This window comes from Melospiza melodia, chromosome 5, assembly GCF_035770615.1.
Source record: "Melospiza melodia melodia isolate bMelMel2 chromosome 5, bMelMel2.pri, whole genome shotgun sequence".
NCBI lineage: Eukaryota > Metazoa > Chordata > Aves > Passeriformes > Passerellidae > Melospiza > Melospiza melodia.
This window is the reverse complement of record NC_086198.1, coordinates 79,280,382-79,299,051: the sequence shown is the minus strand read 5'-3', so window position 1 is coordinate 79,299,051 and position 18,670 is coordinate 79,280,382. Positions and strand designations below refer to the sequence as shown.

The 18,670-nt window shown below is 37.8% G+C and overlaps 1 protein-coding gene across 9 annotated transcripts in view; it reads right to left on the bottom strand.

Moving 5' to 3' along the window:
• Nucleotides 1-18,670, bottom strand: part of PPP2R2C (protein phosphatase 2 regulatory subunit Bgamma) — a 187,745-nt gene that overhangs the window by 84,744 nt on the left and 84,331 nt on the right. For 2 of the 9 annotated variants that reach the window (XM_063157585.1, XM_063157590.1), the window contains one exon: nucleotides 7,721-7,871. The exons of 5 other annotated variants lie outside the window; for them this stretch is intronic. In XM_063157585.1, the coding sequence (XP_063013655.1) occupies nucleotides 7,721-7,871 (151 nt within the window). Of the gene's footprint in view, nucleotides 1-191; nucleotides 348-7,720; nucleotides 7,872-18,670 lie in introns of those variants that run through there. 2 more of the 9 variants (XM_063157592.1, XM_063157591.1) reach the window with 2 other exon arrangements.

The following is an 18,670-nucleotide window of genomic DNA, read 5'->3' as shown; positions in this document are numbered from 1 at the left end:
AGACTCATAAAAACCTGTCAACATCAAATGCCAGAACCAGGCCAGAAGTCTCTTTTAATATATTTTTTTAAGAGCACTGGTGAAAAGATAGTCCACAAGAGTGGGGACAGATTGTAGTGTCACAGCTACCCAAAAAGCAACAGAATCAAGAGTCAAATGACATCAAAAACGGTTAGTATACATGACTGTACCTTGGTCTATCATTTGGAAGATATAATTTATCAGTGCAAGCAGTGCAGCTTGTCTACTATATTTAGGGCTAAACCCAGATGGATTCAGTCAAGGAAATCTGAGGATTCTAGATGCCACCAGAGTCGCCTTGCGCACAAGCTTCCTTATAGCTTTCCCTAAAAAACAAAGAAATTCAAGACAAAAATGGTGAAAACTTTCCTCATCTAAGGACAATTTTTCAAGCAGGAACAAAACTGCTGACCCTGTAAGCAAGCAAGCACCTTGTTCTCCCAATCACTTTCAGTAATAGAAAAATCCTTCCTCAGTGGACATTCCCAGACTTACAAACCACAGCCCAGATCCTTCTAGCTCCTACATTCACCTACATCAGTGCAATTAGCTGAGAGGCAAGAGAGTTTCCTCTCTCATACTCATAATCCCAAAGAAGTAGAAACTAACTTTAGAATTACCAGCCCTGATCTAAGTCACTGAAATAATTAAGTACCTTGAAAATTCTTCAATGTGAAACCCATTGTATAGCTGTTGAAAGGATTAAACTCAGATTAATCAATTTACCCTCCACCAACAGTTCAACAGAATAACTGTTGAAGCAGTTTCAAGAAGCATTAGCTGCCTCAGTCAATAAAATTTAAAATGGAGCCCATAAAATCATTCTACAGGATCTAGAGAAGAGGTGCACTTTCCCTTTTAAAGGCAGGATCTTCCTATTGAGAAAGAAAAAAGGAAAAATAAAATCACATAAGCATATAAATAAAATTCTCTATTTCATAGAAATAAATGTATTTCCATTATCTGGATATGAGGAGAGGAAATTAAGGAACTGGATTTTATAGTAATATTGGTATTCAAAAAGAAACAGTCTGAAGTAGCAGCCTCATTCCAGGTTTGTATAACATCAAAGAAAAAAACCTTATGGACCCATGAAGAAATATCTTCTCCATTTTAATTCACATCTTTCATTTTCCAAAAGCCTTTTTTTTCTAGGAGTTACATCAGAAAGGAAATACATGCAAGCACTGACTAGGATAAAAAGAATCTTTATTATACATTCCAGGTAGATTTCTATGGTTATTTACACATGTGTATACTCAAATTTGCAGTGCTTTGAAATTCAGAAAGATGAAGTGCTGTATCAAAGCATTTCTTTTTATTAAGGCATTTGTCATTATGTGAATCTAGTTCAGACAGCAACAATCCATTCAAGTTAGTTACTCAGGTGTGTATTTGTATGCACCAAGCTCTCATGAGAGAGTTTTCTTTCAACTATATTTGCACTTTTAAAAAGCAGTACTGAATGTGAGTGAAGCCCACAGTATTCCTTTGGGGGAAATGAGGCAAGTTCTCTGGGTATGCAGACACCACATCTCTAATACATAATTTCCAAATCAGTCGAGGTGCAATACTTACACCAGCACTTGCAGATCCAGTTTGAGCAGTGCAGAATTATCGGCCTGTGGCTGATGTGGGAATTGTTAGAAAGCAACATGGAACAAGCCTTGGCTTTGACCAACCAATCAGAGCACAGAGGATTCTTTATATAACCAAATTTAAGGACACTTCCCATCTCTCACATCACACTTCCCTTAAAAAGGCAGAGCTCTACTAAATGTAATCTCACTCTTTATGACTTGCCTTGCAAGCTGGCTGGCAAGTAGACATGAGGAATTATTAGCCAAGACAATTTCCAAGTGAAGTCATATAGGAATATACATGTACTTTAGGGATGACCCAAAACCCAAGCAAAATTAATATCTTGCATAAATGTTCTTGAAAAAGAAATTAAAATGCAAGGGACACTGCAGAAATTGCTTTCAAGAGCTTGAGTACTCTTGTCTGCTTTCTGGCTTAAGAATTTTAGATGCTCAACCCTTTTTTAATTATATAATTGATTTTTCTTGAATCAAAACCAAATTAAGTTATTTCTAGATCATCTATGCCACCACTGGAAGCACTAATCTAAGTATTGATTTACTGCAAACAATTATATAAAAACTCTGATAAGTTATATTTCTGTTATGTCTCTGGAAGCCATTTGTTGAGGTTTTCCACAATTACATTCTCAAACCATTGTCCGTTAATGAAGTCACTATATATGATACCAAGTGGAAACCCAGACCAGAGACAATAATTGTCAGTTAAATACTGGCAGGGTGCTTATGAAATGTTGGTTTTATAATTACCTTCAGGATGTCTTCCATGGTGTGTTGATATCCAGAATGGTTACAAACTAGCCTTACTTTCCATAAGTGCCCTCCATGCATTTTAAATGCATGCCACCAAAAGGCTATGTGCAAGAAAAACAAATTCTCGTTCTTGCTCTCCCTCTTGCATCTACAAATTTATTTATAGCCAAAAAATCAATATCATGTGTCCCATGTTTATTAGAATGCAACAGTATCTGCTGTACTCTAATACTGTAATGCCATAATGACTGCTGGTCATTTGTATGCATCTTGCAACTTAGAATACAGTTCTCTAAAGTAAGTTAAAAACCACTAATAAACAATTAAAAGGTCATATAACAATAAAAATCTCAACTGTAAATATCAGAAGACAACATATCAGTGAACTCAGTCACTAAAAACACATTTGTAAAAAGTGGGCATGCTTAAAAACTATCTCTTGGGTGTAGGGTTTTATGTACTCATGCATCCAATGGCAAGAAACAAATGTGAAACACCACATGTGTTAAATTTGACCATCCAAACCGATACACTCAAAATATATTTGCTGATCCACCCAGACTTTTCCAGGGTTTTTGCTTCACTCAAAAACATTAGGAGACTGTCCCATGAATATTTTTTAAAGCATAGATTTGACACAAGAATAACATATACAAATAACATATAAATGTATATACAAATATATAAATATATATTTATTTATATTTATTTTGTTCTTTGTTCTTAATGATGTTATTATATATGTTATATGTAATAATATATAAAAAGAATAACATATAAATATAAATTACTAACAGACCCAAAAATACTTAAGCCTGCTTAGCTACACAATCAGTGAGGATCAATCCACGTTCTACTTATTAGGACAGAAGAATCCCAGTGCAATAGATTAACACTTACTCCATATTATAAGCAAAGAAGAGTTTCACTTTTCCTTTTAGTTTGCTGTAACATGACTGGTTTAAGCTCTGCTGGTTTTCAGTTTGTTTTGGTTTTGCTTTGGGGTTTTTGGTACTATCTTGGGAGCTGGATTTTTCATTGTTTGTTGAGCTGATGCAAATCTTCATCTTGATCTCTTGCCAAGTCATGTACCACATGCTTGGAAACTTGTGTTTCCTGAACATCATGATGGCTTTACTATTCTGGTGGCTGGACAATGAGGTTTAGCTGGGTGTCCAGTGACATTGAGGAATTCAAATACTGAAATGGAGCTATTACAGATGTCTACATGCTCACAGTCTCTACCAGCATCATTTAAAGCCCCTCCAAGACTCAATTTCATCCCTTAGTTATTTTTCTTAGTCAAACCCCTGATAACTAGGAGGTGGTTTTGTTCACAGCAAGAGCAGAGATATCATTATTCATTGCCAGCATTTTACTCCACAGTGGGACACTATTACCTGCATACAGAAATGAAGGGGTAGCGTGTAAGGCTCTGGGAGAGCAAACAAAAGCTCTCATGACACTTCTGGGAGGAAAAGGCAAAGGCTTCTTCAGAATATCCTGCTATCCACAGGGACTGTGCCCCTCTATTGTACAGAGCACACAGGGAAAAAACCATTCCTAGAAGAAACCCCTTCTCTGTCCAGTTATTTCCACATTTAAATACATGTTTCCACATACTCATCACACAGAAGTCCTTGATGGACTTTTAGTATGCAGTACCATCTTTTACAAATGTAATTTCTAAACTGAAATCTGAAAGTTTCATTTTGGATATAGATATGAGTTCAGCAGTAAGTTGCTTTGTATAAAACAAGCTCTGTCTTTTATTTGTCCTACTGATACAATAGCAGCCTGGGTGGGTAGGAGAACTACCTCACCTTCAAACCAAGAAGCTTAAAACCTTCAGAAGACCAGCAAAAGTCTACCTTCCTTTTTTCAATAGTTCAACTATCACAATATCTCCCTCTCTAGCTTGTCTTTCTTTTATTTTTGTAGCATTGCCAGCTACATGTCAGCATCATTAGAACTTTAAGATTCTTATAGATTACCTAGCAGTTGTCCAGAATTTTCTGATTAGCCAAACAGCAACACTAAAACTGAGCAGACAAGCAGCAGTCTGGTAATTCTCTATGAGCAAACAATACCCTGTCAGAAACACGCTACCACTTAGTAACACAATGAAAAGCAGCCAAACATGGACACAGAATTTTAAAAACTAATAGATTTTTAGCTATGAATTACTGACACCTTTGGGTGATAAAACAGTAAAGAGAAATTATAAAAATTATGATAAAACAATATAGAGAAATCAGTTCAGTCATTCAATTTTTACCATCCTCCTGGAAAAGAACAAATGCCTTTTATTCCCATTGCAAGCATTTAGTTACACATGACAATATATACCATAAACATAGACTGTGATATACTTGAAACTCAAATTCTGCCATTCTCCCAACCTCTTCAGATTCTTCAAGCCAAAAATACCTGCTCTTTTGATACAGCTCCAGCCTATGTGACCAATTTCTTATTCTGGGCTGAGTCATTACAAAAGCCAGCCGATTGGTTAAAAATAAAAAAGGGATGCTGAATACCATAGCAACTGGCTTGCAGCCTTGCTAACATGCAGGAAGGATTTTTTACTTGAACAAGAGCTACAAGTGAAAACACCAGGCCAAAATCAGATCTGGCATAATATCAACAACACAACAGAACCACAGAAATTACTTTACCCCTCCCCAGTCTCCTCCCTGTAATATCTTTTTTGCAGCAGCAAATCTTCAGGTTCTTATTAAAATACAATTCAAACAGCAAATTAAAACGTGTGCCATGGTATTGATTCCACATATGCATCAATATGTGGCAGAATCTTTGGCAAAACAAAGAGGATTAAATGTTAAAAAATCAAGTAATGGAAGTAGAGCAATAACAGAGCTTGATTTTCAGTTTTAATTAATGGTCACATCACTCCATAACTAAAAGGATTAAAGGTTTCTAAAGAAACACCTCTAAATACAGATAATTTTACAATGCCTAATTTAGTGATCACTTTTAGGAATGTATCAAAGTAGTCACTTAATGTCAATACCCTCTAAGAACTGCATCAAATCCATAAGGAATATATTTGAAGAAGTATATTGCTCTGGAATTACTGCAAGAGTATGTGTTCAGGGCAAGGTTTTGGCAGGGGGGGACTCTGTGGGAAGAGACCAGAAGCTGCCCTGTGTTGGACAGACCCACGGCTGTCCCAGGCTGCACCCACAAGTGACACCAGTGCACCTCTGTGATAACATATTTAGGAAAGGGTAAAAACCTGTTTGGCAGCTGCGAGAGAGAAATGAGAGAACCAGCCCTGCAGATGCCAAAGTCACTGAAGAAAGAAGGGGCAAAGATTCTGCAGGCACCAGAGCAGAAATTCTATTGCAGCCAACAGAGAAGATTGTGACAATGCAGCTTGTCCTCCTGCAGCTGATGAAGTCCACAGTGGAGCAAATATCCACCCTGCAAGCACATGGAGAACATCAAACCAGAGCATGTGGAGTGCAGCCTATGGAGAGCTAGGCTGGAGCAGGCTCCTGACAGGACACATGGCCCATGCAGGGAGCCCACACAGAAGCAGATTTTCAGGCCAGAACTGTAGCCTGGAGGAGCAGCACACTGTACCCCATTGAAAGGATTCATCCTGAAGCAGTGGAGAAGGGCTTGTGTTGGACAAGCTCATGAGGGACTGTATTCCTTAAATGGGACCTCATAGTGGGTGGAGCATGGGAAGAGCAAAAGCAGAAGGAGCAGCAGAGATGACATGTGACAGACGAGAGTAACTCATTCCCCCTGCTCTGCTCAGAAGGGCAGAAAGTGGCAGGCAAGTAGGAAGGAAAGAGGGAAGTTGAGTCTGGGAAAAGAGAGGAGGACCAGAATACAAAACTGTCAGTGACCTCAGCTCTGAAACAATTCCTCCATTCTCAAATTGGCATGAAAGCCATGACAAAGATGCAGCAGAGGTCCAGTGACTGAAGTACACAATGATAAGGCCTAAACTAGTGCTCAAAAGTAACCACCAGAACAATGGCCTCGGCTTCTTCCAGAACTTGGGAGAGGGCAACACAAATGGCTCAGAAGACAATGCCAAGATTCTGTTACCCTTCCTTTGCCTAGCAGAAAGGCATCATTTGAGCCTAAATACTTCCACTGCTCTTATTACAATTTATTCTGACAAAATTATTATTATAACAAAATAATTATTTAATAGTATTATCAGAAATATTAAAACTAACTTGAACCACCAGTTTCTTTATTAAAAAAAAACTGTTAACTGTTTAGGAATACATATCTGCATGTCAGTCTAACTGAGGGGTGTCTGGAAGCAACTCATTTGTGTGAAGGAAACTCCGTGGTAACACTCTGGAAACTGCTCCTCCTACTAAACAGTACTGCTGATACATCAAGGGCCCAGGAAAAAATTACAGAACTATTAAACACAAAAAAAGCCATCTTAGCACAAGCAGAGTACACTCATACAAAAAATGATCTCCATGATTATAATGCAGTTACAGAAAAACATCTAAACAACTAAACAGATGTGCAGCATGCTGAGTCTTATGTTATTGCAACCTTTTAATGTAGAGCCTCATTCTTTCCTGTAATATTTAGATTTCTGAGTTCAACAGTGAGTTGACCTAGGCAGTTCAAGGTTTTCTGCAAACTAAAGATGTTTGCTTGGTTAGTCTCAGAAGAAGCTGTGTTAAACCAGGAATTTAAAACAGACAAGTCTATCCAAACACCTTGTCAAAGATCCCCTGCGTTATACACAAATATATTTCCCCTGCAGAAATATTTCTCAGAGAAGTTTGTCACCCTACTATGAAAATTATAAACCACGGCAATGAAGTGAGCTAATTTACAAAAGGACACCTGTAGAACTTGTAGCTAAATAAGAACAAAGACTATTTTAGATCAGTGAAAAGTCTACATGTACACATGGGTCACTGGCATAGAGGATAGATTCAGTATCATGTAATTCAGTTTCCTGTAGTCCAGTTAAAAAACACAAACAAAACAGTGCGTGCAATACAGTTAGTGCAGGAGACACAAAAAAGGAGAAACAAAGAGAAAAAAGGTTTCACTTTTATTGTAGGTATTTAGGGTTTGTATTATTTCTGGGACATCTCAGACTAAATAACAACACTCACAACATGGATTGTCTATATGTACCACTTCCTCTAAGACACAGCTCTTTTGAAAAACTTTTATTCACTGCTTGTAAAGTGACAAAATACAATCAATGAACTGTAGACAGCTTTATCACATTTGCTTTTTTGTAAATTCCAAGGTCCATTGTCATAAGGGATTCCTGTAACCGGCCATCTGGGTTGAACACAGAAATAAGTGACAGGCATCCCTACCTCCCAGTCCATCTCCAGAATCAACTTCACAGATGCTCTCCCCTTCCATATTGTCTTTGGGATGCAGCAGAAAGCAAGATCTTCCTCGAGTGATTTGCTCAGGCTCCAGAAGGAAGATGAATCCACCCACTCTGCAGCCAGCAAGTGATATCTTTCAAATAAAAACAAAAACAAAGCTATTGAGCCACCTCTGGTATACAACAGATTAATTTAATTTCATTTAATTTCTCCCTTAAAATTCAACTTTTCAAGACTGTGTGTCAGCTAGTTCTACATCCAACATTTCAGCTCCTTATATCAATACTGTCTCTTCAGGGGGTATCTGAGCTCCTTTTCCCTTGTAAATTCAATGGTGATTCACAGATCAAACCCTCCACCCAATATAAAGAGGTTACATCAGCCCAAATTGCACCAAATTGCAGGACTCTGTTAAGGTGGAAAGCCTCAGCACAGATTCATGCTCATCCACATGGCCTGACAGGACTAGGAGAAATATACTAAATATCCACATGATTAGCTCTTCTCTGGCACACTGTGAGTACTGTAAAACTAAATTACATGCAGTTTGCAAACAACTACACAGACTGAAAACACACAGTTCATGTGGGTACATCTTCTTAAACTCCTAGGGTTATTTTAAGTAACGGCAGAGAGAGCATCTCAGTTTAGCAATGGATTTGATTTACAGATGAGTGTAACGAAGGAAAGTGTAAAGATGGGTATAGACAAAAGAATAAACCCATCTCATGCTTTATTTAAGAGAAGGACAATAAGGGAGCAAAATTCCTTTCCCTTAAATTGAACCCAAATAGCTGATTGTTTTGCTATTACTGTCCTTTGCTATTACTGTCCTTTGTAGTAGTTTTTACCAGCACCTTCTCTTTCTAAATAAAAAACAAATAATTGTCAATTAATTATAACAAGTACTAAGGAGTCAGGAAACACCCTCACATTAGTGCCTTTGAGAGGCAAAAACAGACAAAAAGCAATCAGAACAGCATGGAGTTACTAGATTAGTTTTGCAGCAAGTGAAGAACTGTCACGTGTCAGATGTTCATGATCTAGACAGCAAAGCAAGAATGAGCTCCAATGCTCGTCTAAATGTAAGATTTACAGTATGGTTATTTTTAAAACAAAGGAAAACAGGAACCAAAATGCATCCAAAAAGAGTTCTCTGCCACAAATGAACTCAGGCTAAGAACAGAAAACACATGAGAGAACAATGATCAAGTATATGAATGACGTGATACATAAAACTGTTCAGGTATCATTAGTAACTCTATGAGCCAGTCATGGAGCAATGTATTAGCTGTTTCCTTACCAGTTCTGAATGAGCAAATAACAACTAATTTCTATTTGCAAGTCTGTGGCCTTCTCTTGCTTTTCCATATCACTAGGAAAGCATTCAAACTGTCCCATGCAACTGTGTCTTATTGAAAGCATAGAAAAGGGAAAAAAATTTTTTATTAACATCAACTGCCCTACATTCAACATGAATTGCCTCCTTCAGCTTCCTATCACAAGAAAACAAGAAATACTATAAACAAATCTGTATTCAGACATCAAGTAAAAGAAAATCAATAGTTCAAGCACTATGTCATTGTGTTGATAAAAAGAAGAGCATACCTAGAAGTCTCACACCAGAAGAACTCTGTTTCTTCAGCTTCTTCAAGCATCTCTCTCAGCATCTCTGTGTTTTTGTTGATTTTCTGCTGCTTGAGCCAGTGTAGGTGTAGGCCATGTCACAGAGCACACATGGCACTGTGAAACACTGAGCAGAATTCCAACGGAGGGAAAATTGTAGCACAGCCATCCTACGCTGCTGCTGCCTCTTCTTCACCTTGAATTCAAGGTGTTCTTCTAAACCCACCTGTGTGTTCTTCTGAAGGTGGGCTACTGCAGTTTGCCAAAGAGCACAGACTCAGAAAGGATCCACCATCATGCAGATTTCCAGTGATGAAGTATCCGTAGCAAAAATTTGGTAAAAAAGAAATCCATGCTCCTTATTTTAAAAATATTAAAATACTTACCAAACAAATGAATGGAATGCAACAGTAATAGTATGACGTTCTGGCTGTGTATTTACACCTGAAATATTTAGCTCCAAATGCTGATTTAGGATACTCAGAAGAACATTAACAATCACAGTTCCTGTTTATAAGAGCAAATGCCCTCAAGCAATGAATATTGGATTCCCATGATCAAAGTTCTTCTGCCAATGTCACAGGATTTAGTACTACTTTTTCTAGACAAATAGGTCAGATGAGCAATTAACCATCATTTTAAAAAGTCAACCACAGCCCTTCAAATGTAAGAACTTTTCTTGCAAGTTTGCTTTTGGAAAGGTCATCTTATTTTGCTCAGATCTGGGGTTTTATGATGAATTACAGTCCTCCTGCACAGTAATACAGAAACATGTATTAACTAACTGACCACAGGACATTTTGCACTGTCTAGAAACTAAACAATACATTTTTACCTCAGCCTTATGCCTGCATATGTGGAGAAAAAATTAATCTATGCCCAGCATAAATGCCTACTTCTACATCTACTTAGATACAGCTGTTGCACAACCTAATGTGTTCACATGTCTGTAAACAAAAATGTGTGTCCTTATGAAAAATCCATCAAGTGTCTTATCCCTTTCTGCCTTATACTGATTAACTAAATGAAGTCTGCATGCCTTTATTAAAACTTGTACATGTAGAAAAGACTCAATTCCAAGCAGTCAAGGCATAAGGACTGATTACTAAAATTAAGTATCAGCACTGAAAAATACAAGCATTTTAGTGCAAGATTACTAACACAGTAACTGAAAATGAATTTCAATTCAAAAGAAAAAAATTACTGTTATTATTTTATGGAAAACCAATATTAAAAGAAGATAAACAGAAGAAAACCTGTTTTTAAATAATTTATTATTTTATATACATTTCATTGTGAAACAAATTAATTGTTCTTTATTACATGCTAGCTGTCTAGCAATATTTGCACCAATATTGCTTTTAACAGCCTTTCACTCATAGCTGAACCTTTGGGTGGTGGGGGAAGGCACTGTTAGTAAATAGCAAAAACCTATTGTTCTGTTCTCTGGCTATGAAAACTTTTAATTAAAATCTGAAAGCAAAAGGATGCAACAGTACTGGAATGCAGAGCTGCTGAAATGTAATCACAGCAATGGGGTAACCACAGAGGTGGAATTCTTAGTAAAGAACTGCTTCATGCTTAGCCATTTACCCCTAATACAACAGAGAGAAAAACCTGAAATGTTTTAAGTCAGCCCTTCCACAAGGGAAAAACTCCACAGCAGAGAAGCACAGAAGAATGAGGTATGAGTAAAGTTGTTTTAGAACAATGCAGCAACAAGTTTGCTACTTTTTAAGTACATAGCATTTGAAACCTACATTACAGGGCTCCTTTGTCTTCTCATTCAAATTCTTCTCTCTACTAAGATCATACAGTATGTCCCATTTCCCACCATCAAAGCAGAACAAAGCCACATGTGAGCCAACCATCACTTGGTGATGTCATCTGGTCCTTGATGAAAATTTTGTCATGAGAGGGGAAAAAAACCAATTAACATGTCTACTTAAGTCTTAGGGAAGGCATTTCTGGTGTTGAGGGAACTTGACATAGAAGGAGGCTCAGGAAGAGTCTCAGCAAGACCAGTTGTGCACAATTTCCACCTCAGTGTGGTTTACAGAACCACCCATGTCACAGCAAGGCACAGGTGGCAGAAACATGAAGTGGGGAATGCATAAATCCTTGCATGACACATATTTTTTCCCTCAGAGTAGTTAAAAAAGCTTCAGCACTGTTTTAACCCAAGCCAAGGAGTTATGTTGCCAAGCAGATGTGCAGAAGAAAGAGCAATAGATAATTACTGTCATTAGTCACCTTCTGCAGACCAGAGCCTGGCTCCAAGCGCTGTACAGTGGGGTGCAGAGAAATTGTATATGCATCCAAGAAAGCCCAATGAAATGTAAATGACTGCAGTCCCTTGATCTTTCTGAAATGATGTGGTTCACCCTCCGGCTGCAGATATTGGATTTTGCAGCATTAATCCCCACTAATGTAACATAATACTACCACTGGAGTGTATGTACATTTTGATAACAGCATATGAATGTGTTGCAAAAATCAGAGTATGATAAGAATATTTATACTTGCACACATTAAATCTTCAGGGAACTTGACAAGTTTAATTTTCCAATTAAAGTCAGAAAGACCACAGTTTTCTACATTTCAAATCAAGTGCTGAGATAACAAATATGCCAGAATTAAAATGCGAAAGGAAGATTCAAGTAACAGAATCTCTGAATGGTATGGATCAGAAGGGACCTTGAAAATCACCTCCTTGCCATGGCTAGGGAAACCTTCTACTAGACCAGGTGGCTCAGGGCCCTATCCCTGTATTTGAATGCTTCCAAGGGATGAGGCAACCACAACTTCTAGGGGCACTGTTTCAGTGTCTCACCACCCCCACAGAGAATAATTTATTTGTAATATTCCACCTAAATCTTCCCTCTTTCATTTTAAGGCCATTACCCCTTGTCCTGTCAATATACAGCCTTGCCAGAACACTCTCTCCAGCTCCCTTGCAGCCCCCTTCAAGTACTGGAAGGACACAATGAGGTCACCCCAGAGCCTTCTTTCTTCCAAGCTGCACAATCTCAATTTTCTCAGCCTCTCCACACAGGAGGCCACCTTTTGGTGCCCAAGTCACTACAGCAGGACACTTCTCTGCTAATTCAAAGACCCCAGTAGTCTCAAATACATGTGGTGGGTGCACTTTTTCAAACAGAATTTTTCACAAGGGATTCCTACATAAGCCAAACTCCTAGGCTGCTGCTAGACAGACATTTATCAGGCGCACGCAGTCAACTCCTGCCCATAAATCTCTCAGAGGATAGTGTCGTATCTGCTCCTGAAAAGGTTATATTTGTAAAAGTTTACCACCAAATGGATCTACAATGAATTATCAGTGACCTCTCTTTATAAGTCCTGTGTCTCTGCAGGCAGCCAACCTCACACAAGGAGTCCTGTTAAGCTAGTTATTTTTCCTTTCTCTTCATTTCACTCATTTGTTGTAGGAATTTATTCAAAGTTAATGAATCAGACCAAAATTCTTCATACATATTTCAGTGTTCTTTAAAATAAAAGAGAGATCTACAATTTAGAAATGGGCATAAATCTTGCATTCAGTCAGGCATGACCATGCTTGAGTTGTCCTGCAGTAATACACTAACAACAAGCCTCCCTGACTACCAGACTTGATAATCGTAATTCCTGCCTAACAAGGCTTTCAGTGAGACTTTATTATTCTGAGAAAGTCTGATTTGAATTGATTCACTGTATTTCACCACAAAGCTGCATTTTTTGAGGTATCTCCATATGGAAATCTCAACAAAGTCAAAAGGAAGTTTGTTATAGACATGTATAGTTTAAAAACTGACAAAATCCTCTCTTTCCAATACATTCAAATAAGCTGCCACTCAAAATTTTGCAAAATATGGTCAAGTGCTAAGCAGTTTGCTGGGATCAGCCATGAAAGGAGATCTGACTATTCTAATCCTGCAAAATACAGTTCAGGGAGGGGATAAATATCATTAAAGATCTGATTAATTTCACAGCCTCATTCCTCAAAAATATCCATCTGAATTGGCAAGAGGATTGATTTCTGAGGTACTTCATTTCCACACACGTTTTCCTTAATAAATTTTGTATTTCATAATAGATATAATCCTTACCTATTTTACTCACCAAAGTGTTTTACTGCTCCTATCACACACTACTTCACTTTCCAACTGCTTTTCTTTACAAGCATATTGTGATCACTGTGAAAAAAGTTAGTTCAAGCACTAATGTGCAAAAGCATTTGCAATTCAGCCATTGTTTCAGCACAAGAGAGCTCCACAAAACCTTGGCCACACCACTCCCTTGGGGGCCAGTCCCACAAGGTAAAGCGAGGGCAGTGCACTGCAAAACAATTCCCATCAAGCTGACACAATATCCTCTGTAATCTTAGAAAAATAATCTTGGTTCCTCTGCTAGCAGCAGAAGCAGTAGCTATGGCACGTGCAGAAACAGCAGAGGCCAAGATAGTGTTTTTTAAAACCACCTGATGATGTTGACAGTGATCTGGAAACAAACTGCATATTATTGTTTGTGTTCTAGGCATACTAATTCAAAAACAGAGGGCAGGACATTATATCAGAAATATTTTCTTTACAGATGTGTCTAAGAAGACAATTTCTCCAACTTGAGATTTACAGCATAGTCAGTAGGAACCTGTGTATTACTGCAAAGATTCATGAAAGAGCGAATTTGACATTCACACAAGTTGATTTCTGCATACAGTTAAGCTCTACTACTGTTACCAACACAAAGCACACCTTAAAAGCAAAATCCAACACAACAACCTACAAAGAAAACCATAAAAACATCCCCAGAACACATCTCCTTGAAAAGGTGAATTTTCAGTTCAGTCTAAATACAGTCTTCAGTTTAAAAAATCACGTGTTTCACATTACAGACAATGCTAATAAAACAGCAGGATTTTTCTATTTCTTCTAGGACTGCCTGTTTCCAAAGAAGATAAGCTAAATTTAATTTTGAAACCCACATTCCTATTGCAATTAGCAATGGCTGTAGAAGCATATAGTGAAAAAAAGGACTAATCAAGATATTGTCAAAATATGATTTGACGGAAACTGTACAGGAAATCTGAATTAAAAAATAAAGTCATAACAAGAAAAAATAAGTGAAATAAAAAACCCACTGTCTTTATTATTGGCATAGTTTTACTTAGCAGTTTGCAGCACAAGACCAATTTGTTTTCCTTAAGTTCTAGCTGAAGGTCTAAATGAAACATGCAATACATACAGAGTATTCTCTCATTTGTTTTAACATTAATTTTCAAGACAGTGTTGAAAAGCTGAATTTATACCCAGCTGTAGTGTTTATAACTAACCAAGAGAAATTTAGTTTGTATGCTAGAGCAACTGTGGAAATCAATTCTTAATCTATGACCTTGCTTACCACAGCTTGAAGCCTTGCAATAAATAAATGCCTTGAGCCACACATAAGAAACATTTGGTGAATTAGAGAAAAATAACACAAATCTATATGTGTATATATAGTATTAGAAAGGTCATATAAAATACAATATAGGCTTTTTTCTTGCTCTAACATAATAATGTTTGAAAGGCAAGACCTGGTAATTGCCTACATTAATATCCAGGTGGTGAACAGTCACTAGAACCTATTTTCTTTTCAAATTACAGTGTTCATCTTTCAAGACAACTTCTTGTAACCCATCTTTTCTTTTAGTGTGGAAAATGCCAGAATGATTATAAATCCCTGAAAAGAACAATTTTCTTTGTCCTAGCATATGAAAATTGTTTCTCTAAAGCACATTTAAGCTTCCTTGTGAACATAGTGCAGTATTTCATCACTAACAACAGTAAAACAAATGCCAGAGCTCATGTGTTAACCTGCACTTAGTCACAATTACCCTCTTTTACAAGCTGAACCTCTCAAATCCTCACCCCACATGAAATTACTTATTTCTCACTGGAGTATATGCTAAAAGAAAAAAGAACCTATAGTGCTGTCTCCTTATTGATACTGCATCATTAAAATTCACCAAACTATCCTGTAAACAAATCTGTACCTCCTTAAAAACACACCTTCCATTCTTGATGTATTTGATTGACTGTAGATTTTAAAATCAAGCAGTACAACATAGCACTAGTTCAGCTAATTTCCCTCCCTTGATTGTCTCCTTCCTGAAACACTGAAATTCAAATGTGACTGTGACTGACAGTCCTTTTGAGATTAGCATGGCATTATTAGTTTGCACAGCAGGTGACCAAAGTAACTGCTGGAAAGGTTTCCCTTATTTTAACCCTAAAGGATGTAATCTAATATGAAAAGAAAGAATTTGGAGGCTTACAATTACCCTTGAATTGGAATTGTACAAAGAAACCAAAGCAGAAAAAAGACTTGTTTTCTTTAAGTAAAAGTTGCAGCCGAGGTCCTTAGGTGCTTTCCAATGTTACATTTTCACAGGTCCTGCTACACTTGATATTCAGAAAAAAAGCTAGAGCTAGATTTACACTGAAATTATCAGGCTCATCCTGCTTCATTCTACCTGTGAGCATAAGCACACCTAATTAAAATCCACAAAACAACTCAGGAGACTTCTAAACTTCTGTTCTCAAGGTATGGATTTATTCCCATGTAAGGGCAAGTTTTACAAATATGATGCCAACTACATATTGCTCAGAACTGATGCCTGGAAATAGAGAAACTTTCTGGAGTACCACAATTGTTTTCATACTGAAAATTAAGCTGTATTTGACCCTACCTCAGAAGAGACTATTCTTACCAACAGCTAAAGAAGACCAGGAAGAAGTACAGTCTCATGCATGCTTTTCTCAAAAGCACTGATTTTTGCTTGGCAATGACTTTTTTAATACCCAGCTGGAGTGACACTGGCACTCTGAACTGAAGCCCCTCAGCTAACAGCCACATTCTGCAGATATCAAAGCACATTCAGTTCTCAGCTTCCCGAATATTTTGCAAATGACAGCAACCAGTGGTTTGTGGGAATGGGCAGCTGTCAGCACAAGTGGGGAAGCCCACCGAGCCTTGCTGGGCAGCACAGCCTGCAGCCCCCATTGACCTGAGACCCTCGGCACCAGTTACCCCCACACCTGCCCAGCCCCACCTGCTGTGTCCCACTGGGCATTTGAAATCAGTCTGCAGGCTACAGACTTAAAGGCAGGTTCTTCCAACTGCAGGAGAGTTGCTTGGTGTATTAATTTGCGTTGGCAGAAACCACTTCCCCACTAACAAAGCAACAAATTTACATCACAATGTGGAGCTGTTTATAACCAACGACCCTTACAAAACAAGTTAAGATTTAATATTTGTGAAACAAAGCAAAGAATTCACTGGTGGCTTTGTATCAGCATAAATGACTAATTACTTTAATCAGGAAGCTCAAAAGATAATGAACTTGATTTATTATAAACACAGGGGCTTGCCCTCTAATAAAAATTACTTGCTCTGCAGTTCAGGACACATATTGATTAATGACACTACTTGCAATTCTCTTATTTTTAAATTTAATAATGGGTGAAAATGAATTAAAAGCAAACTGGAAAAATACACATTCCCAATATAATTTTACTCAATTCCACAATATTCATATGTTATGTATATGTGCACCCATTCCACACTCCCAGTATTTCACTAACAATAAAAATACAAAACTATTTTGAAAAATATGCAGCAGGTAAAAGATTAATTTGGTCAAGGTTACAGAAAGAGTGAATATTTTTGGCTTTCTCCTACATGACCCCTCATTATTTGATGATACCTGACATCTGTTGCTGAGACCAGCTGAACTCAATTCAAACACAGTTTACCTAGGAATAACTGAGAGAGTCATAAAAAATCTCTGAGGATAGATTATGAACCAGTTATGGATTAGAATTCCATCAGAGAGAGGGAGGGAGAGAGACTGAGTCTGCCTGGAATGTGGTAGTAGACAAGATAATAACATCCTTGCAGAAAAGCCACTTTGGAGAGCACTTTACTCTGTCCTGACCCCTGCATCACCAGCCCTTTCCCTCACTAAAGGGCCATTTGTGGACAGAGAGAGCACTTAAGGCATGTCAGGTCCCCATGACAAGGTTTATAGATTTACTGCATTACATTCAAACTACACATCACAGTGACAAATTTTACTGTACATACCTCTTAAATAAACATAAAAACATTCATGTCAAATCCTCTCACATTAAAATGGACTCTGTCACCCATGTGAAGCCCTCTAAGTTTCTCAAAGAAGATGACTGCCATGAATTTTCTCTTTCTGCATATTTATGTTGTAGATTTCTGAGGACCCCTCATGTGCATTTCTACATATTTTGCTGAAATGTTTTCATAGCTCACTGGTAACCAGCAAAGCTCTCTGGCTTAAGTTTTTTGAAGAAATCACTGGAGTGCCAGGGTATTCAAGGACACTGTCACACATCTGAGTATGAGTACAGCTGCTCAGTTATTACAGAGGTTATTATTATTATTATTATTATTATTGCATCATTATTTGCAGAAAATAATGACAAAGAGCAACGTAAGAATATTTTCAATGTGAAGAATGTTTTCAGAGACTGGATGATCAGCTTGATCCACATTCCACTCCATAAAACAAACCATATTCCTCAGGGCATTGCAACAAATGAATTATCATAAAATAAAGACACTTGGCAGCCAGGTTCCTCTTACAGCTGCTCCTTGTGCTGACCAGTCATCATGACCTCATGTTCCCCCCGTTTTAATATATCCTCACACTGTCTCTTTCTTGTCTCATACTTAACACCACATTCCTCTGGGCAGGAAGCACCTCCCTCTGTGTTTATGGAGCCAGCTGTGCCTAGTGACTCCGTGCTATCACAACTTAAATAACAAGCAAGATATGCATCTGATACCGATTCAGGGCAGAGCTGAACAACACATTTGATTAAATCTTGGCATTATCAAAGTCCATGGAAATTTTTATTCTTGAGGTTAAGGTTTTTCATGGTTGGTAAAAAGGAAGAAGAACCTTTTTCAAAGAAAAAAACTTTAGTTGCCCATCAGTTCTGATACACTGCAAGTATAACCATAACCATATCAAATGTAAAATAATCTCTTCTTTATCTCCAGCACTTCTTCCAAGCCTGGTCATAGACAGAGAAAGCCCCAGAATTCAGACTGGAATTCTGCAGTTTGAAGGATACTCATCATCCCAAGACCACAAAAAGATCCCTGCTTTGGTCCATGGGGGCACACAGGGCACAGACCTCTGGTGTGCTCTGTAACTCCTCACTGAAGAGCAGATACCAAACCCCACTTCTGCAGAGCTGCAGAAAACCACCTGCTACTGCAGCAATTACA